The 21,669-nt window shown below is 51.4% G+C and overlaps 1 protein-coding gene across 4 annotated transcripts in view; it reads right to left on the reverse strand.

Moving 5' to 3' along the window:
- BMP1 (bone morphogenetic protein 1) overlaps positions 1-21,669 on the reverse strand; it is a 40,842-nt gene that overhangs the window by 17,625 nt on the left and 1,548 nt on the right. For 2 of the 4 annotated variants that reach the window (XM_081091362.1, XM_081091360.1), the window contains 8 exons: positions 14,771-14,893; positions 11,906-12,070; positions 11,672-11,789; positions 11,195-11,373; positions 10,330-10,435; positions 8,788-8,912; positions 8,099-8,214; positions 743-845 (listed from right to left, as the gene is read on the reverse strand). In XM_081091362.1, coding sequence (XP_080947488.1) covers positions 743-845; positions 8,099-8,214; positions 8,788-8,912; positions 10,330-10,435; positions 11,195-11,373; positions 11,672-11,789; positions 11,906-12,070; positions 14,771-14,893 — 1,035 coding nt within the window. Of the gene's footprint in view, positions 1-742; positions 846-8,098; positions 8,215-8,787; positions 8,913-10,329; positions 10,436-11,194; positions 11,411-11,671; positions 11,790-11,905; positions 12,071-14,770; positions 14,894-21,669 lie in introns of those variants that run through there. The other 2 variants (XM_081091361.1, XM_081091363.1) reach the window with 2 other exon arrangements.

The raw sequence follows: 21,669 nt of genomic DNA on the forward strand, positions 1-21,669 counted from the left end.
TTTATTTATTTATTTAGGTTAATCCTCACCCAAGGATATTTTTTCCATTGATTTCTAGAGAGAGGGTAACATCGATGTGAGAGAGACACATCGATTGGTTGCCTCCCACATGTGCCCTGACTGGGGATTGAGTCTGCAACTGAAGTACGCGCCCTTGACCAGGATCAAACCTAAACCCTTCAGGCCGAGGGCTGATGCTCTACCCACTGAGCCGAACCGGCTAGGGCTGACCTAACTCTATGTCTATTAAAGCACCTTCTGTTCTGCGGTTCTGACCCACTCATTTCCTACTTACTCATCCCCCCTCAAGGAAAAAAGCACCCTCTGCAAATGAGTGTGGGCCTCCGTCATGTGGGGTGGCCCTCGTGGTGGACCAGGCAGCACCGGGGGCACCCTCAGGCTGGACCTTGCAGACAGAGAAAAACAGCCTCTGAAATTGCCCAGGTGAGGAAGGGACTTGGGATGTGCAGAATAGCTTGTCCATTTCTGTCAACTCAGATGCCTCCCTGATCCTTACATTGACGGCCACCAGGAGGGGGGCCCGGAAGCTTGTACCAAGGACTGTGAGGTCCAGACTGGGAAAGGGACTTGCCCAAAGTCCCCCGCTAGCTAGTGATGCAGCCAGCGGGCCGGGTTCCCACGCAGGGTGTCGCCCTTGGCCAGGAGTTGGGTCCCAGGGGAGGATGAGGTAGTTCTAAGGAGCAGTCAGCGGACGAGGAGGCCGGGGTGGGCTATGCGTTACCTCGGAGGGGCGCCTTCCTCCAAAAGCCATCTCGGACCTCCACGTAGTCGTACCAGCACAGGCGGCTCCGGTACAGGTCCATGGATGTGAAGTTCAGAATGATCTAGAGGAGAAGGGAGGAGGGAGAGGGTTATGTGGCTCCTCACACCTCATGGGCCTCGCCCTCCAGCCCCAGGACCGCTGTCCCGCTTTTGTGAGGCGGTTTGCTCTGAGTAATAAATAGTTAAAGGTTCCAAAAAGGAGTTCCTGGCACAGAAATATCCTCCTCTCCCCAGCCGTCGGCCTGTGTCAGTCAGCATCCTTCCAGGTGCCACAGGCCAGTCCTCACTTAAAATGCATGGCCCGGTGAGCATGTGTATGAGAGCAGCAGGCTCAGCTTACGGATTCCCTCAGGGAGGAGCCGTTGCTTGGGGTGACACCCAGCTCTCCCTGTGGTCAGCTTAAATCATCTAAATCACAGCACCTTTAGAGGGAAGAGGTCTCCTCAGTGAGAGGAAGGGCCCAGGCGGCAGGTGGTAGTGGGTGTCTGAAATGGGAAGGAAGGCTCTAGAGAGAAGAGGCATAGGGAGGACTGGCAGCCCCCCATCATCACATAGTATTCAACACTGGCTCTGGGCAGGGGGTCATGCTAACTACAGAGGGTTTCCTTCCAGGTCTGAATCCTCCCCAGAATGAGTTTAAGAAGCATCCCTGTCAAGATGCTTAGGACTTAGAAGGATAAAACACAAATGCATGGAAAGATCACTTGGTGACAAAACTCAGACTCCAGTCACACAACCTGGGTTCGAATCTCCCTCAGGATTTCCTGCTGTGAGTCCTTGGGTCAGTCGCACAACCTCTCTGAACTGCAGCTACCTCGTGTGTAAAATGAAGAAGAACATCTCAGTACCTCACAGGTCCAGGCACTGACAAGTGTCTCCCACTCACGAACTCATTTCAGCCTCTGAACTCATCGCATGTTCACCTAATACTGGAGGAATGTCTGACACCCTGCTGAGTACCAGCTCTCCCAGCAGGAGGGCACATTCGCCCCTGGAGAAGCACACTTTTCAGGAAGGAAACGGCCTCCTTGGTAGCTTCCAGAATGGGCCCTAAACCTGTTGTGTATTCTCTGTCCAACAAGCAGGGGCTCCCGGAACAGCTCACCGTGCCTGTGAGGCGTACACAGTGGGCACACGATGGCCCGAGAGGCCCGCCTGCTAGGTGCCAGCTGGGTTCCCTGCTGGAGGAGAAGGGGACCAGGAGGTCTGTCCCCGTTCTGGATCACTGCAGAGTTTCAGGCCGACGGAAAAAGGCCAGAATGAGAAAGATCCCAAAGCAGGTGCTGGGACTGCTGTCCGCAGCCAGTGTCCAGCTGCGACCTGTGGCCTGTCAAGGAAGGGCTTCTGGCTCACGGTCACTCTCGAACACTGACCCCGTCAGAATTCTTGGTGATTTCAGAATCCACCCAGATCAGTGATTTTCAACCAGTGTGCTGCAAGAATTTTTAAAACATGCAATAACTGACTATTTACAGTCAGGGACACTGACCTCTATTCCTAGATTGTCAAATAAAAAAATAGCAACAGCCAACACAACAATAGCAGCACGGTGTGAATGAATCAAAATTATACTTACAAAAAAATTATAGTTGTATTTTGGCAGATTGGCAAAAAAAAAAAATACAGTATGTTTTTGGTGTGCCCAAGTTCAGGAATTAGCGTATGTGTACCATGAGATGGAATTGGTTGAAAATCGCTGACCTATATGATCCTTCCCCTGTCTTGGCCTCTCTGCTCTGTGACCTCCTCTCTCTCCCTCTCTGTCTCTTCTCAGCTATACAGAGCACAGATCCTAGACCTTATCACCCATAATCTTAAGTTCAAGGACTCCACTCTCCATCCACATGCCCCAGTCTTTCCTGGCTCACTCCATCTGTACACTGAGTCCAATCATCCTTCCAGTTGACCACGATCTTCAATCCACTGAGCCTGTGGTGTTTGACTTACACCTCTAGGTGCTCACATCCCTCCTTCCCTAGATAGTCCATCTTTCTTCTTCTCCTTTGATTTATGAGTTTAAGTATGTTTGTGCTTGGGAACCTTTTATTAATTGCAGTACTCTGAGATGTTATTGAGTGAATCGTGTTTTATAAAGTGCACTGATTATTCTTGATAATTCTTAATCATCACTGAGAGTCTTACTATAAAAATGTAAGTCCTAGCATACTGAAAAACTGAAGTTGAAAGTCCATTCTAGCTATGGAGCCAGTGTCTCATTACCCAATATTTTATCTTTTTAGAAAATGAGCAAATAAGATCACAGAGGAAGTTTCATTCGCTACGCAATCCTCGGGGCATAGCATGTAGTAGTTAATACATATTTCTTGAGTAGCATTTTGCTTTTAGGAATCTGTTCTATAGATATACTTGTCCTAGTGTATAATGATATGTTTCAAGATATTTATGGTAGCATTTGTGAAAACTTGGAAAAACCTAAATTAATATCCATCACTAGAGACCCGCAGGGAATGATTAAATAATTAAGTTAAGGGACACGGAGATGGTGGCATGCTGAGCAGCCAGGAAAATGACTGAGGTAGATCTCTGTGTGCTGACATGGAATCATGACCATGATTTACGGTTGAGTGAAGGGCAAGTTACAGAAGACCATACATATACACGAGTATCTAGAAGGTTCTGGAAGAACATCCCCAGTGTTACCAATGCCTATTCTCCTCTGAGGAGTGGGATTTGGAGAAGGATCAAAGGGAGAATATTCACTTTTCACCCTCTATATTGCTAAACATTTACAACATGCATATGTTATATCTAACGAACAACAAGAGTCTCTTTTAAAGAGTTGCTGGATGGAAGAAGAAATGCAGAGGGCCGAGGGGGGCACTCGGGCCTCTAAACTCACACCCCTAACCAGCACTCCGTGTGCCTCTCTGGGCCTGCCAATCAATTTCGCTCAGCAGCTGCACTGAGAACAGCAGCAACTGTCCCCTCCCCCTCAGAAACAATCCTGCTCTGTCCAGGGTAGATCAGTTCAGACCCTCTGAAGAAGAAACCACACATGCCGTCGGGGGAACCCAGAGGGCCCACCCAAGACCTCCGACGTGGCAGAGGGACCAGAGGTCGCCCCACACAGGAGGCCGAGACCTGTGCTGGCGGTCGGGGGCATCCTACGGGGAGGTGCAGCCTGGCTATATTGAGACCGGAGGTGTCTAATTAAATGTTGTAACAACTTGTCATGTGGAAACAGCTGTGCTCTGGTGGCAGGGACACCGCCCGCTGCCAAAGAAAACCTGGCCAGCTCCACCGCTTCCTGGAGAGTGGCTCTGGGCCCGTGGCCTGACTACTTTGTGCCTCAGTGTCTTTGAAAAATGGAGGTGACCCTAATGGCTCCACTGGGGAGCTGGGAGCTGGGAGATTAAATGGGAGATGGGGTGCAGAGTCTCTGGGTGCACCCCAAGTGTGGGAAGTACTCCTCACATTTGTTGGATGTTCTCAAGGAGGAATTGGGAGAACATGTCGGCCTTCAGGAACACGCAGTCTGGCTTCAGTATGGCCTCGACATACAATCTTAGGCCCATCGTTTAACTCCTCTGTGCCTCCATGTCCTTATTTGTAGGATGGTAATGGCAACAGTACCTCCTCATAGGACTAAGTGGCAATATAGGTGATTAATTGAGGTCAATTAAATCAATATAGGTAAAGTTTCCAACAGTGTCTGACACATGTATGTGTCATACATAAATATATATATATATATATATATATATATATATATTGCATATACATACAACTGTGTATGCCACTCCATAAATGTTAATTTCACTACTGGAGTGGAGTTTGCTTGAGATACTTTGATATCTGAAATCCTGGACGTAAGTCCAGAATCCTGGAAGTAAGAGGGGGAAGTTGGCCAGGGCTCGCTCATTTAACGGATAAAGAACCGAGAATGGTAACAGCAGCTGATGCTGACTGCACTCCTACGAGCGAGGCAGAGCTCTGAGCGCGTTACGTACATAGCCTCGTTTAAACCTCATATCAACCCCAGGAGGGAGGGACTATCACCAGGCCCATTTTAAAAATGGGGAAACAAAGACACAGAGTTTAAGCAACTTTCCCAGGAAGAGCACAACTGGGAGTCAAACTCGGGTGCTCTGCCCCCCCCTTTTTTTAAATCCTCACCCGAGGATGTGTTTATTGATTTGAGAGAGAGAAATATCGATGTGAGAGAGAAACATCAATCGGTTGCCTCCCATACACGCCCCAACCGAGGATCAAACCTAAAACCTTTTGGTGTACAGGACGACGCTCCAATCAGCTGAGCCACCCAGCCAGGGCTCAGGTACTCTGTCTCTGAAACTTACAACCTTAACCACTACTCCATGTGGCCTCCTCAGGCCTGCCAATCTATTCTGCCCAAAAGCTGTGCAAAAAAACCAAGCATCAACGTTCCCTCCATCCTCAGTGCTCCAGACCCTTCAGGGCCTGAGAAGCAGGACTTAGAGGAGGACCCAGCAGAGGGAAGGGTCATCTGCCCATCAGAGGACAGAAGGTAGAGGTCAGGGAAGGCTTTGCAGAGGAGGGAGAATTTGGTTTGGACCTTGAAGAATAGGCAGGATATGAGAAGGCAGGGATGGGAATGGGGGTGGTAAATCCAAGAGGCCTCTTAAGCTTTTATCTTCTTGGCTCCTCTGCAGCATGTGCCCATGATCTCCTGAAATCACTTTCCTGCTCCTACAGGCTGGCTTTGTTGCTTGGAAAACACTGTAAATCCTCTCTAGGGCAGCTGCTAACTACGTGCAGTGCAGAGACGTGGGGACCCTCAAAGAAACTTTCCAAAGTGGCTCTTGCTGTTTGACGTACCCCTACGGGTACAGTTGTATAGGATAAGCTCACATTTCTGGCCATGAGCGGAGAACTGGGAAGACAGTGGAAAACAACCTCTCGGCAGCCAAAGAGATGTCAAAGTCCATCGGCTAACACAGGTGGGTTTATTTAAGGTTTGCTGTTGAAAGAGTGTAGACTTTGGAGTCAGACAGTCCTGGAATCGAGCGCTGGTTCCACCACGACTACTGTGTAAACTTGGGCAGATTTACTCACGCCCTTTGAGCCCTGGCTCCCTCATCTGTCCAGTAGGGATATTGGACCCACATCCCAAAACCGTTGTGAGGAGTAATGAAATCTCTCATGTAATATGCCTGGCACATAATTGTTAACAAAGAGCAGCTGTTATTATTGTATGATGTCATCTTCTTCCAGCTCCCCAACCTCTGTGAGCCCTTTAAATGCTCTATCCCCAGGGTTCATCTTTTTTTTTTTTAATAATATATTTTTTATTGATTTCAGAGAGGAAAGGAGAGGGCGAGATAGAAACATCAATGATAAGAGAATCATTGATCAGCTGCTTCCTGCACGCCCTCTACTGGGGATTGAGCCCAAAACTTGGGCATGCGCCCTTGACCGGAATTGAACCTGGGACCTTTCAGTCCACAGACCAACACTCTATCCACTGAGCCAAACTGGCAAGGGCCCCAGGGTTCATCTTTGATTCTCTTACAACTCTAACAATTCATCCAGGGCCATGGGTGGGTTTTATTTTTTTAATTTCTACAACCATGCATTGATTAACCTGAAATTTCTATCTATAGACCACATCTCTCCCTGGACCTACTGGCAGGCCTCCAAAATAAGATGGGAAGTTTTCAGGGAATTACGGATGGAGCAGGCTGGAGGCAAAGAGGCTCCTAGGGCAAGGCCATGAATCCACTAGAGGCCAGGGCCAGCCCACGCCAGCCTGGAACAACAGGGGAAGAAGCAGATGCTGACCAAGCTACCGAATCCCTGCTGGCCCAGCAAACCTCCTGAACAGGAAAGAAAGCAACGCTCAGTTTATGCTCCTTGGGGCTGTCTCATGCCCCTTTTCATCCGTAACGATCATATGCTCAATAATCATCAAGTATTATTATTATTCTCTGCGGTGAGATTTCCAAAGGCTGAAATAGTGAAGACCCTCAGCAGAGGACTGGGAGAAGGCAGGGCATGGTCAGTACAAAACAGCAAAAAGGACTGCAATTTTTGAGTTAGATTCAGAACAAGAAGAAGAACAAGGAAGGGATGGGTTCACTTTCAAGAGAAGATGGTAGAACGTTCACCAAGAGAGATGACAGAATTACTCAACCCTCAGTAGAAGTCTATTGTTAAAAAAATAATCTTCAAATTATGAAAATAAAATAAGCATAGTTTGGAAAGGAAATGGAAGCTCGGTAACAAAGAAGGAGAGTCAGTGAGCAAAGTTAACTCTTGTGTCTAGGCTCAAAAATGACATCAGAGGACAGTCAAATAACTTGCAGATGTGATCAGCGTCTGTAATCTTGAGAACTCGGAAGGAAAGCTTTCCCAACTTCAGAAGGGGGGTATGTGATGTGTGCTTGTGTGCTGGGAACAGGGGTTGGGAGTGAATTCTGGGAATTGCAAACCACTGAGCTGAATGTCAATCCCAATTAAATAGATGGTCTGTGACCATTTAGAAAAGAAACACTTGATTACCAGGAGCCAATTCACTTGAAACAAGGCATGTCACAAATTTCACTTCCATTTTTAAAAGGGGTTTTACTGACAAGGGGATCAGTGGACTTGTTTGGGAAGGCAACCCATCCACATAATAAGGATTTATTAACCACTTCCTGTGACAGGGATATACATATGACGAAGGTATGATTTCAGAAGAAGTTCACATCCCGGTGAACTAGGGGGTGACCTGTGGCTGGATGGCAATGACATTAAATGGGGACACAACAGGTAAAATAACTCTGCCCAGAGCCTGCCCATTAACGGGTCACGGTCAGTTCAGAGGGAGATCTTAACTCTGCTTTGATTCATGTCCTCTTCAACAATTTGATCAAAGGCCAGGTTCTGAAGACCCAGAAGGCCATGCATATCAGAATAAAAGGGATGGCCACCTGCTAGAGGGTGCAGTTTTGATTCAAAGTGATCTTGAATGCTGTGGGAATGAACAATGTCACCATGTTCCAACCCAGGAAAATAAAGGCTAGAACTGACTCTTGGGAGCAAGAAAAATACAAAGGAAATGAAGCTCCTGAGTTTGGTGAGAAGTCTATACTCCGTGTGAAAAGCCCGTGAATGGATCTCAGAAACACTAAGAAAAGTGCCTGGCACACAGTAGGTGCTATCTGGGAGCTAGCCTTTGTTTATGAGCACTGGCGGAAGCCCCTCCTCACTGTCGTGCTGCGTCATTCTTGCGGGGTGGATGTGTTTATGATCCCCATGCAGGTCTCTCCCAGCCACACTGACTATGGGCTCCCACTCTGCGGTCCTGGCAGAAGAGGGGGTGCTCAGTTACCTTCTCCCCAGGTGTGACGGAGATGCGCCATACACAGTGCATGTGGGCGGAGTAGCCATTGGGGTACTCAGGAGAGGAGAAGTTGCCTGTGCTGTCTTGTAGGGTCTCTCCGCAGGCTGTCAAGGAAAGGAAATAACTGAGTGGCGGGCTGCAGGGGCCCAATCCCCCTGAACTTCTGGCTTCCCCACCCTGAGCCCTGGCATCTTTGCAGGAGAGGAAAATAGCTCAGGAGTGGGGAGTCTGGGACGGTCCTGTCCCTTTAAGACCCAGCCCTTTCTCCTCACAGATACGCTCACACCATCCTACCTCCCTGCCTAGTGCTGCAGGATGTCCTGTTGTCAAGGCAACAAGGTTCCAGCGTTAAGGTCAGGCTCCTTTGGTGAGCCTCACTCGTCCTCACTCCCTGAGAATTGCTCTGCTCTCTCCATTTTCTGCTCCTGGTGCCCGCCCCCCACCCCCGCCCGCACCAGATCCTCAGAGGGTGGGTGGCTCAGTGTTTCACCATCACCTGATCCTAGCGCCAGTTGGTCCATAACTTGAATCCTTCCCCTCCCTGGGGGCCCTTCCCCCAAGCAGTCTCCGTGTTCTCTAAGGCTCTCAGCTCTAACTTCCTTGGTTCCAGGTTCGGGCCTCTGCCTGCCTGGGCCCTGCCCTCCGCTCCTCTCCGGCTCATCCCTCCCTGCCCCGACCTGGACACTTGTAGAGCTTGCGGGCCTGGGCGATGTCCCCCTTGCTGAGCCGGGTCCTTTGGCCGATGGGAGGTTTCACTCCATTCACCTCGTACTTGGGAACAATGGTGTCCAGGAAGATGCCCCTGAGGAGGACAAGCCCGACCTGGGTGAGAATCTGATGGAAGGAGGGCTGGCATGTCTGTGTGCACCCAAGGTCATGACCCTGCCAGAGCCCAGACATTCCTCAGCAGGGTCAGGGACGGGTGGAGACATCTCACCCTGTCATTATGCTGCCCACTGACCAGCAGCCACCCTGCTCCGTGGCAGCCACACCACAGGAGCCTGGGGGAGCCCCAAGAACACTTTGGGAGGTCAGGACACAGGCCCAGGATGCCCTGAGGACCCACTGGTGCCAAGCTCAGTCTGGCCCTGACTCCAAGCACCAGGAGCGCTGTGGATGTGCCTCCTGCCCCAGCTTCTGCAGCCCCTGGGCCGATTCAGCCCTGGCTGCACTTCTCCCAGGATGACCCAGTGCCAACGCTTTACCCTGTTGGCACAGCTGCTCTGACAGCACCTGGGACAAGGCCAAAGGGCAGGTTCCACCGTGGCCAGAACAGACCCTGGGGACAGCCCCACCATCAGTCCTCCTGTCCTCCTAGTTCCTGCCTTCAAAAACCTGGGTGTTTCCATCTGGGAGGAGGGGAAGCAGGCGGCCCTTCACCTCCCCAGGGCCCCTGACTCACACCAGCTGGGTGGGACTCAGCAGGAGGTGGAGAGGGATGTGGTGAGAAATGTATGGGGGGCGGGGGGCTGTGGGCGTGGGGGACAGGATGACCTCACCACCCTTCCTCGGTCTCTGTCCCTCAGGTCTGGAGGCAGGAAGAGTGGGTCAGAAGGAGAGCTGAGGACAGGGGGGAGGACTGCTGTCTGGGACAGAGCCGGAGGGGGGGTAGATAGAGGATGAGGAAAGCCAGGCCTGGGAAAGGCCAGGCAGGAAGGAGTGTGAGGAGGATGAGGGTCGGTTCCCACACTGGGCTAATGAAAAGCTGGGTGGGGATGACTGGCCCATTACCTCCGGGTTCTAGCAGTGACTTTGGGAACCTGGGCCCGGGATAGGAGTAGGTGTATATGCGCTTGTCAGGTGGTGAGGGGGCTGGTCCAGGGCAGGAGCTGGCCTTCGCACAAGTTAGCCAATTACAACAAAGGCAGACAGATCAGAAAAATATGCCCCCCTCTGGTCTTCAGCAGAGGGGTAACCCAGCTCCTTTGGGCGGACACAGTTCTGGGCCACAGCGCACCACGGCTGGCAGAGTAGCTGGATTTCAGCCCCATGGGCCAGGTGCCCTCGGTGTGCACAGCTCTAGGGGAAGCACCCAGGCTGTGTGAGTCCCGGCCCTGCCATGGGCCCAGGGTAGAAGAAGACAGCAGGCCAGGCAGCACCCATGGGTCCTCTGCTTGGGGGCTGCAGCTGCCCAGGGCCCACTCTTGTCCTTGCTGACAACCCCAGCAGGGCAGCCTGGTGCAAAGTGGGAGGCCCCAGAGGGCAGGACAGTCTCTCACCTGGAGAATGTGTTGCGGGCATAGTGCATGATACTGTCAAAATCGTAGGTCTCCCCCAGGGACTCTACCTCTTGGACCTCCATCTTCAGGAAGTTATACTCCTGCCCTGAGAAAACCACGAAAAGGGGATGGGGGTGGGAGGAGGTAGATCTGTGTGGGACACAGGGTGGGAAATGGGGTCCTCCCTGTACTTGCGAGGTGCCCCCCTACCTGAGGGTCCTGGGAGCAGCCAAGGAAAGCCTGGGGGGAGGGGCAGTCTCTAGAAGAGTGTCCGCAGAGGGGCGGGGTGAAGGAGGACTTGCTGCAGGGAAGGCTCAAGGGAGTATGGGAAGGAAGCACCCATTTCTAGAACCACAGCAAGATGAAAGCAGTGAAGAGCGGAGGAGGCTGGGAGAGAGGGCGGAAGCAGGAAGGGAGGGAAGAGAGCACAGCTAGAAGGGAGAGGGAAAAACCCTTGGAGGGCAGAAGAGGCGAAGAGCAGAAGACTGGGCAAAAGTGAAGCGAAAGACTCAGCACGGGAGTGGGCTGACCCCTCCCCCAACCCCACCCTGAGGGCCAGCTGGGTTCTGGCTGCTGCGGACGGTTCCTGTGTCCAGGAGCTGGGCCTGTGGTGGGGGTGGGGGTGCCCAAAGTGGCTCCACAACTGATCTGTGGTCCCTGAGCTGCTACTGGCTGGAGCAGATGCCTCAGGGCGGGGTCTGGGCCAACCTGGGCCCTAGGCTGGGCTGGGACTACAGGCTGAGTTGATCAAAGGTGATGGCTAGAGGGAGCAGCTGCCACCCCCAGCAGGGGCCCTGGAGAGGGGGCGTGGGCAGGAGCCACGGCGTCCCGCCCCCTACCCCACCCCCCAGGTCGAAGTGCATACCTGGCTGGATGTTCTCGCGCACGATGGAGACGTGGCGGTCCCGGTCGGGCCGCGTGTGCTCGTGCCAGAAGCCGATGACGTGGCCCAGCTCATGCACCACAATTCCAAACTTGTCACAGTTCTTGCCGATGGAGATGGCCTGCGGGCCCCCACCACGGCGACCCACGTAGGAGCAGCACCTGGAGGGCGGGGCCAGCTCAGGGGGGCGGTCCCGAGCTGGGGGAGTGCATCCACTCAGGGGCCGGGCGAGGCTGCCAGGGGGGCGGGGAGCGGAGGGGCAAGGGCGGGGCTGGCAGGTCTGCTCGGGATGTGTGCTGGCGTCACAGCCACATCCTGGGGAGCATTTCTGGGGAGATGCCTCAAGGCAGGAGGGAACGTTGACGCAGATCTGTGCGCAGGTGGGGCAGCTGCAGTGCCCAGGGCAGAAGAGGGGTTGGGGCATGGCCGAGGGTACACTGCCCAGGGGCCCCTGCTCACCCGCAGGGCCGATAGGTGAATACAATGTAGCTGTCCTCATCGGTGCGCTCCAGGAAGGTAACACAGGTGTGCTTCTCCCAGTGCCGCATGGCCTGCCGGAAGACTGCCCTCTGGCTGCCTGCGGGACAGAGGCGGCCAGGCTGTCACACTGTCCAGGTGGGCCTGCCTCCACCCACTGCGCAAGAGTTCCCGCCTGATGGGCGGAGGCCACCGCCATGCAGCCGGGCTGCTCACCAGTGAAGTTTCCCCCAATGACAAAGGGGATGACCCCATCAGGCCACACGCGCTCGGGTCTGGACGTCGCCGCCCGCCGGCTGCGGGACCTGCTTCTCCACCTCCCCGGGCTTCTCCTCCGAGGCTGCCCGTTAGCCTGCTGGCAGCTGGGGGTAGAGGAGTTTCCTGGAATCGAAATAATAAGACATTGATAGCAAGTGAGTGAAGGGGGAGAGGGGGAAAGAAATTACAATCATTCTTCATTTTGGGGGGATTCCAGATTTGCCCATCCACTACCATTTATTTGTAGCCCCCAAATCAGTACCCTTTAACTCTTTCTTTTTTCTAAGAGTTGAGACAATTTGAAATTTAACTTAAAACCGAGTTTAATTGTAGAGAGTTACCCACCATTTAGGCCACATCTAAATTTAATAACTAATACTTTATACTTATTTCCTAGATTGACGGTCAGTGTTTTCATTTTATTTGCCATGTCTAGGGTTAAACATTTATTACATTCCCCTCCCTTTTTTTTAAAGTTACTCAATTTTCAAAATATGTAACTGAGAGTCTACTAAAAGCAAAGCACTGTATTAGATTATTAGGGTGATTCAAATATGACCAAGATTTTGATCTTGTCATTAGGGAGTGTGCACTACACTGGTTGGTAGGAGAAGTGAGACAGGCACTCAGGTAATTCCAGAACAAGTCAGAAGATGTAAAAACCAGTCTCAACGTGGCTTCGTCTGTGTACCCGTAGTTCCCTCCGCTCTTTCATGGTCGCCTGCTGACATGCACAGGGCAGTGAGAAATCTGAGTCACTCAGCACGCACCTTCCCAGCTGAGGTCCTACAAGACGGTGAGCAAGTATGTTTCCCCGTCTACTTAGTGCCATGTTTTTGACATTTCTGCGCTTTTTCTGTTGGTGATTTTGCTGTATAAAATGCTGCACTTTCCCCACTGCACTGAAGTGCTGTCTGCTGTTCATATGTACAAGAGGCTGGTGATGTGTCTTATGGAGAAAATACATGTATCAGATAAGCTTCAGTCAGGCATGAGTCATGGTGCTGTTGGCCATGAGTTCAATGTCAATGAATCAGCTGTATATTAAAAGGGTGTCTCTAAACAGAAACACACATAAGACAGGGCTACATGTATTGGTGAGTTATGAAAATTTTGTGACCACAGGCTCACAGGAACTTAACTGTATTTCTCTTAGTGTTTGCTAATTCAGTGTTCAAAGTGACTGAATAGAGTGGCTATAAAGTTATTCCATAACTTCATGCAGAGTTACCACACATAGTGAGGGTTGACTGTAATGAAAAAAGGGAACAACAGAGTACTGGGAACTGTGGGGACCTGAGACTGGGAAATGTTCCCTCTCGTCCAACAAACCTTCATGTTTGTGGCACATATAGAACTTGATACATTCTTGTAAGTATTCCCAAGTACACGTTCTCATTGGACACCGTAGCTCTCTGGGGTGGACAGGGAATGTCACTATCTACCTTTGACAGATGAGGAAACTAAGGCCAAAGTCACGTGATGGGTTAGTGGCGGCCTAGGTGATCCAGCTCCTCCATTCTGCTCTCAGGTACTCAGGTAATTCCGGTCTATTAGTTCCCACTACGGTCATCCTCCCATGCCAGCTGCTCTCTGGGGTAGTTTGATTTTCACTCCATGAGCTGCCCATGCAAGGGCAGCTGGACAAGACAACTGCCTGGCACCACCAGAGAGTGCCCAGAACAGGCTCCAGGTGAGCATCCGCACCCTTTGGTAATAGGAGAGCGACCGTGCTGCAGGGCAGTGAGGAGGTTGGACAGAGGATGGGAAGGAAGCCTCATCCTTCCCATTCCCTCACCCATTCACAAGTACCAGGTGGGTAGTTAGGTGTTTGGACCACATCCAGGGATAAGAAGGACCCATCCTTGACCTTGAATAGCTTTGAGTCCAGCTGGGAAGACAGGTACATACACAAATCGTTGCAATGTAGAGCAGTAAGTGAGATGCTAACAATGTAAGCGCAGAGCAGGGAGAGCATGGAAAGTGGAGGCACAGTCATGTCTGGGGGGCCGAGGGGGGGCGATCAGGGAAGTTTTCACAAGAGAAACTCTTACAATGGGCCTTGGAGGATGCAAGAAGCTTGCAAAGTGGGAGCAGGAGGAGAAGCCAGGAGGGGTTGTGGGGGTGAGGGAAGAGCCTTGGGTCTGGAGTGAGAGGCTTGGTTCCTGTCCCAGCTCCGCCACTGACTAGCTTTGTGATTCTGAGCAAGTCACATAACCTCCGTGAACCGCAGTGTCGCGGGAGTTGTCCTAACAGTTACCTTTGAAGGTGGTTGGGGACAGTCAAGTTCGATAGTGCTTTTGAAAGTACTTTGTAAACTCTAAGCAAAAGAAGGTCAGTGCTTAGCTCCTGGGAATGTCTGGGGAAGGGATACAGATATCCTAAGGCAGTGGTTCTCAACCTTCCTAATGCCGCGACCCTTTAACACAGTTCCTCATGTTGTGGTGACCCCCAACCATAAAATTATTTTCGTTGCTACTTCGTAACTGTAATTTTGCTACTGTTATGAATCATCATGTAAATATCTGATATGCAGGATGTCTTTTCATTGTTACAAATTGAACATAATTAAAGCATAGTGATTAATCACAAAAACAATATGTAATTATATATGTGTTTTCCGATGGTCTTAGGCGACCCCTGTGAAAGGGTCGTTCGACCCCCAAAGGGGTTGCGACCCACAGGTTGAGAATCGCTGTCCTAAGGGACGACAAGCCCTTATGCTGAGCTCAAGCTCATGGCCTCTGTCCCGGGAGGCCAGGAGGGTCCAGGTTTCTCCAATTCTGGAACCCATTTCTGAGACACAGGAGGGCGAGTCCGTACCCAGAGTACCTGCAGCTGTGATGGAAGACCTGCGGATCGTACGCTGTCTAAAGTCCGAGGCCTGCTGCACCCGGAAGGCCCTCAGATCCTCCTCATCCAGGGCGATGTCCCCGAGGAAGGCAGCTAGAGGGAAAGAAGAGGCCAGGTGCTGAGTGAGTCCTCCTACCCAGCACTGACAGCCCCAAACCTGTGGGCACACCCCAGCCCCCATAGCAACTTTACTCCTAACCCTGAGGAAGGCGGGCAGTGGGGGCTGACTTCGGATCTCTTGGGAGACTCATGCTTCCTTTTTAGTTGGGATCCCAGCAAAACTGATGCCCAGCCCCTAGAGACCTTTAGCTCCAGGAAGACAGTTATGTCATTTATTCCACCGTTCTTTCGCAAATACTTAGTCAGTACCCACTGTGGGCCAAGCACCACTCCAGTGATTAGCAAGACAAATGAGGTCCCTGCTCCCGTGGAGCTGACCTTCAACAACACAAAAGTAAACAAGGACTGAGTTTGAGAATTCCAGCCGGTGGTGGGTGCTATGAAGGAAATAGAAGGTCAGATGATAGAGTGTCTACTTTATGGGCCCATCCATAACCTTGGCACTGTGCTGAGCGTGTGGTAATCACTCCACAAATGCTGTGCCAGTTATAATGAGGGGGCGATAGGAATAAAAAGTGGAACAGACAGGAACTTTAGGAAAACCGGGACACGTGATGGGAGCTTCCCAGCCAGGAGGAAAAGGGTTAATAGTTCTAGTGACTTCTATTCAGTCTCAGGGTCCCCTCTCTGGAGGAAGAAAGTACTGGGGGGAAGGAGCTCCCAGTGTTTCTGGAGAGATGGGCTAAACAGCCTATCTGCTTTGTGAGAAATTAGGAGCCAGAGGAAACAGGCCGCAGAGCTGAGCGCTCTGGAAGGAGCTCAGACGTAAGCTTCACGCAGGGCTGGGGTTGGGGGGGTTGGGGGGGGCGGATGCAGGAGGCGGAGCAGAGGGCAGCTTCCCTACAGCTCCACCCTGGCAACATCTGCTTCTCATCCCAGTGCTACACGGGCCTGGTGGGCAGCATGACACAAGTTGTTTTAACCTTGAGGCCTTGCACACACACAGGTTCCTCCTCCCCAGATGGCCAGCTGGGTGGACACACACACACACACACAGAATCAAGATACATGGGGTTCGTGCTCCTACAGACACAGGGTGACATCCACATTCATGCCGTCAAACAGAGCTCCGCAAAGTCACAGGAACACCCCTGCACACATGACCAGTGCCCGCATCTCCCTGAAAGGTGTGCGGTACTGGAGAAGGTTTGTCTGAGTGAAGCATCACGTTGCTATTCCTTGGGCCTGCAAACATGTGCTCACAGATACACACTCTTCTGTAGCTGTGACCGAGAGCTGGATGGGCAGAGTGTGGGGGTGACTTGAGCAGTTATGGAGGTCAGCTCTCCCTTTTACAGATGCAGAAACTGAGGCCCAGAAGGGAAATGATTTAGCCAAGACCATGCTGATAGACACTAGACAGGCAGGATTTATAATTCAGGCCTCCTGGTTCCCAGTTCAGTGCTTACTGCACTCAAGGTCATTACTTTTGTAAAAACCCATATTGTAAATACATATACACAAAAACAGACACTCAAACACATACACACATGACAAAAAATACACACACGGTCACAGACAGTCCCAAAAAACACACATGCACAAGCTCCAGCACACACAAACCGACTCTAAGTTCTGAACTCATTAAGCCAGGAACAGTAGCGATAATGTGCCTGTATACTAGTAAATGTCTGTTGAAATTTATGTGGTGTTTTCCAGTTGACAAAGTACTTTTACAATAATGAATTCGTTTCATCCTGGCCCACCCAGGACATGCCCATTAAGCCATACTCCACCCATGCACTTGCCTAGGAGTGTCCATTACAAACTCATGGAGAGAGAACCTCCCTGACTTTAGAGATCAGAATACTTGGGCCTATGACTTGGCCAAAGTCACCAGCCCATAAATGACCCAGTATCTCTTCCACCACATGGAAAAGATTCTCTTATTAAAAATGCTACCCCTGGCCGAAACCGGTTTGGCTCAGTGGATAGAGCGTCGGCCTGCGGACTGAAAGGTCCCAGGTTCGATTCCGGTCAAGGGCATGTACCTGGGTTGTGGGCACATCCCCAGTGGGAGATGTGCAGGAGGCAGCTGATCGATGTTTCTAACTCTCTATCTCTCTCCCTTCCTCTCTGTAAAAAATCAATAAAATATATTTTTTTAAAAAATGCTACGCCTGACTCAGCAACTGATGGGACAGCAACAGAAGACACTTCTCAGCTGACATGCAAAGGTAGCCTTAGCAAGGATATGGGATGCGAGGTACATCCCAAGGGTTTCTACAGGCCAACATTCACACAGGCCCTCACAGGCCACGTGAACGCCCCCAGGCCCTGGACTTCCAGGCTCACGCACCCACAGCCATGGACATAACCATATACACATATGGCTGGACATTTAGACTCTTCTTTGGGCATAGCAACAAAGAGCAAGGTCTTTGGAGTCAGGCAAATCTGTCTTTGAATCCTAACTTGGCTACTTCTGGCTGACAAGTCATATAGACTCTTCTAAACCTCAATTTACTCTTATATTTAGAGGAGCTAATAAAAGAATCTCTCTCCTAGGATTTATTGACATGAAAGAAGGCATGTAAATGAAGCACCTAGGACAAAGCCTGGGGCATAGTAAGCACTGTTAATGGACACTGTTGATATTACCCTAATAACAATCCCATAAGCTCCAGTTCAGCTCTCCACTTTCTGGGGGCACACTGGTTCACCCACAGGGGCCTCCTGGCTGAGTGAAGCCCGAGTGCTCAGAGCTGTGCTGGCCTGTGGGACAGGGGCAGTGAGGAGGCCAGTGGAAGGCTGGACAGGCCCTGGGCTGGCCACAGAGCTCGTCTGCATAGCCAGTGCCCTGGGGTGGGGATGTCATGACTGAAGAATGCGTGGGAACTGTGGGGGTGGGGAGAGATGAGGTGGGAAGGAGAGCCTGATGGCCAGGAGCTAGGCCTGAAGGCCCTGCCCATTTGGGATCCCCACTAGGGACTCTAGGAAATCTGGATGCTGGGGAGTCCAAGACTCCCCTCCTCTTATGGAAAAAAGCCCTGGGGTCAAGGTCAGGACAGTAGTTGTTTTCAACATGGAATCGAAAGTTTTTGTTTTGTTTCCTGGCTGTAAACCAGCCAGGAGCACTCATGGCTGCTCCATCACTAGGTCTCAGGAGTAGGAGAGAAAAGAAGAGCCCACTGGATCCCATGTACCCATCCTTCAGGTTGGCCTCTTGACTTTACAGGCTCTTCCTCTGGGGTGTGGCAAGGCACCTCTTTAGCGGGGGACGGAGAAGAGCTGTCTGGTGAGATGAAACCCCAACATCGTGTGTACTGGGCATACACAGGTCCATCACACAACTGCAAGCTTCTAGCTGGGACAAGGCATGTTCAAGCTCCCACAAATGTCCGTACTTAATCACAAGTGTCCACTATGCACAGGGGCGTATTTGTACACACATGCACTCAGAAGTACACCCATGGATAGCTGAAGAGAAGACTTGCCCACAAAACAGGGGCACATCCACAAATGTGCAAAAATACACTCAACCACTTTCCTGTGTAAGCCCTAGTATTTTCCTGCACGCAAATAACTGTATGTGCATACCCCATTTCCTATGCCATGCTATCGAAGGAGAAGGGCACCTTTAGAAATAGTGTGTGTGGGAGAGAGATAGGTAATTAGTCGATTCCTCTGGATATCCTTAGGAGGTCCTTAGTGGCCCGAGGAATAACATATTCTACTCCTCCCTCTTTCCCCCAAATCTCTGGAGAAACCAGACTATTTGAGAGTTCCTTCTCCCTGGGGAGTCCCATTGGTTCCCCTCCATCTGGAGCCCAGGGAGATTGTCTTTTCCGCCTCCCTTGGGGCACGTAAAAGAGAAGGTGACTCAGGGGGCAGGGGCACAAGTGGGAAGGTGATTCATTCAGAGTGTCTGGAGGGAGAATGTGGTCTGGCAACAGAAGAGATTGCAGCATCCTAAGCTTGGAACCTATTCCTCTGAGGCTGGGCCACGAGGCTTCCGGGGTGAGGGTGGTGATGAGGGCTGGTGAGCTAACGGCCCACCTCACCTCCCAAAGCAGACCTCTGAGCTGCCAGGTGAGGCTGAAGTAAGGCCCTCGCTGGCTAGGGAGCAGTGCTATGGTCTTCCCTGCTTATGGGAGCAACTGGGTCCCAATTCCTGCCTCCGAGTCTCTCCCAGAGCCTTGCCAAGTCACCTGGGCAGCCACATGGAGCTGAGTGTCTCGGGGAAGGACCCCCTTGATGGTTTGGCAACCTAACATAGACGAAATCAGGACTTGCAATCTCCCCGGGCAAGAGTGAGTGAGCAAAAGAGGGGGTGGGGGGGCAGGGCTCAATGGAACCAGCTCCCAGCACACACACAAAGAAAAGCTCGGTGTTGTGCTTATTGCTCTGGTTTTGCACAGAAGATCCAGAAACCTCCCCAGGGCATGAAGGGTCTTAATTTTGCCCTTACTGCAGAGTTGTGTGTGCAGTAAGGGCAAATAGTGTTGTGTCTGACAGTAATAGCAAGAGGTGACCTCAAATGAAGCAGCCTCGCTATCCTGAGAGATCGCAGGTGAGCCAGGAGAATCAATGGGGCTTTCATTCTTGGTCCTCTGTGTGCAAGGAGGAGGAGCAGGAAGAGGAGAGACCCGGAGAGGGTCGTGTGAGCAGGGGTAAGCAGGCACATCAGGTGCATCCAAAGGAAGGACAGGCATGCCTTGGAGATGCTGCAGGTTTAGTTCCAGACCACCGCAATAAAGTTAATACCACAATAAAGCGAGTCACACGAAAATTTTGCTTTCTCAGGGCATATAAAAGTTACGGTTATGCTATATTGTAGTCTATTAAGTGTGCAACAGCGTTGTGTCGAAAAATGTACGTACCTTAATTGAAAATATTTTAATGCTAAAAAATGCTAACAATCATCTGAGTCTATTGGGAAAATGGCACTGACAGACTTGCTTGACATAGGGTGTCACAAACTTGCAATTTGTTAAAAACACAATTATCTGCAAAGCACAATAAAATGAGGGATGCCTGCAGAGCCACCTCCAACCTGGAGGTCAGGGATCAGAGGGAGCAAGAGGCAGGGCCTGGCAGGAGAAACAGAGAAAAGAGCCTGGGGACCTGAGGGTTGAGGATGTGGGTGTGGGGTCTTAAGGATTCTGGGCGGAGGGAGGCAGGGCTACACCAGTCACACCCAGGAGGGAGGCCTGATCTGACCCTGATTCTTGGCCTTGTCAGGCTCTTGGGCGCTCTCAGCCACCCTCAGGTCTGGCCCAGCTCCCCACCAGCCTCACTTCACCCTGGTGTAGAGCTTTCTCCAGAACCCTTGTTTGAAGTTCCAAGTCAGCCAGCCCCACCCTAACATGAAATCTGAGACTAGGGATACGGCCCTCAGCCTCCTGCTGCTCTGAAAATCACTCCCAACTTCCAACTAGTAGTGAAATATGTCAGATTGACTTTCTACCCATTCTTTAAGGCCTTGCTCCAGCCTGCCTCCTCCAGGAAGACACCCAAACCTTCCCAGCCTGCTCTGCTCCCCGTTTCTCCACTACCACCAACATACCTGGGCTACAGGGGGGACGGAAGCTCCTTGAGCCTTGCGGGTCTTTCCCTCCAAGGTAGCACACACACCTCTCGGTTTGTGCTGTTGGTTACTCCCTTTGTATTGTCTCCTCCTGGACAGCAAGGTCCTTGAGGCAGGGGCCATGCCTGACATTTCTCTGCGTCTCCCACAACTTCAAGCCCAGGGCCTGACACATACTAGGCATTCAGTAAATGTAGATCAGTTGAGTGAATAAGTGACACAAAGACAGAATTGGGGAGACACTCACTTTTCCTGAAAACCAAGCCAATCCGCTCAAAAAAAAAAAAAAAAAAATGAAGTGAGAGTGTGGGACACAGAAAACGGAGTAGACAGCCAACATTTATTTGGTGCTTATTTATTATTTATTTAGCGTGCGTTAAGCTCTAATAAGTGTTTTATATATGTTCTCATAGTTACCCCTTACCACCAACTCTGCAGAGAGGTGTACTGTCAGTTCCATTTTACAGGTGAGAAAAGTGAAGTTCACAGATGCTAATTAACATTCCCAAGGTGGTACATCTAATGAGTTGAGGATCCAGGATTGACAGCTAGGCCTGCCTGCCCACGCTCTGTCCCCTTAGCCTCACGCCCACTCGAAGCCCAGGGAGAAAGATGACAGCTAACTAGGCGGTTTACCCACAGCCCAGCAGGGGTGGGGGATGAAGGGCAGAGGGACTCGGTTTCTCTGTGGGAAGGGGTTCCTATTCTGCAGTTTTCTGTGACCCATCCACCCAAAGATGGGTCCCCAGGGTCAGGACTCCAGCAACCTGCCCCCCTCCCACCCCTGGCGCCACACACAGGCACTCCTAGAAGTCCAGGAGCTGTGCCACTCACTGCCTCTGGCTCTGGGTCTCGGAGGAAGGCTGAAGTCAGAGGCAGGAAGTCAAGGAAAGGTTCTGATATCTTATGCCCTGTGTGTTCTCTTGTCCCCAGCAGCCTATTCAGGGTCATCGGATCAGGCAAAGAGCCGGAGTGCCTGGCCATCTGGTCACTGCTGGGGCAGGACCTCTCTGGGCCTAGCAGGAGTGAAGAGGTTACACAGTCTTCATGGACAAAGAACACCCCCACACACACATATACACACACATACACACACACACACTCCGGGCCCTGACCTCAGCTAATAACTCTCCAGTGTCTATGGCCAGAGAGAGCGGATATGCAGCGTCTGAGTTCTCTGTGCTTCCCCGCAGCTGGGCCTTGGGGAGCGCCTGGCACA

This window comes from Myotis nattereri (assembly GCF_964212035.1).
Source record: "Myotis nattereri genome assembly, chromosome: 5".
Classification (NCBI taxonomy): domain Eukaryota; kingdom Metazoa; phylum Chordata; class Mammalia; order Chiroptera; family Vespertilionidae; genus Myotis; species Myotis nattereri.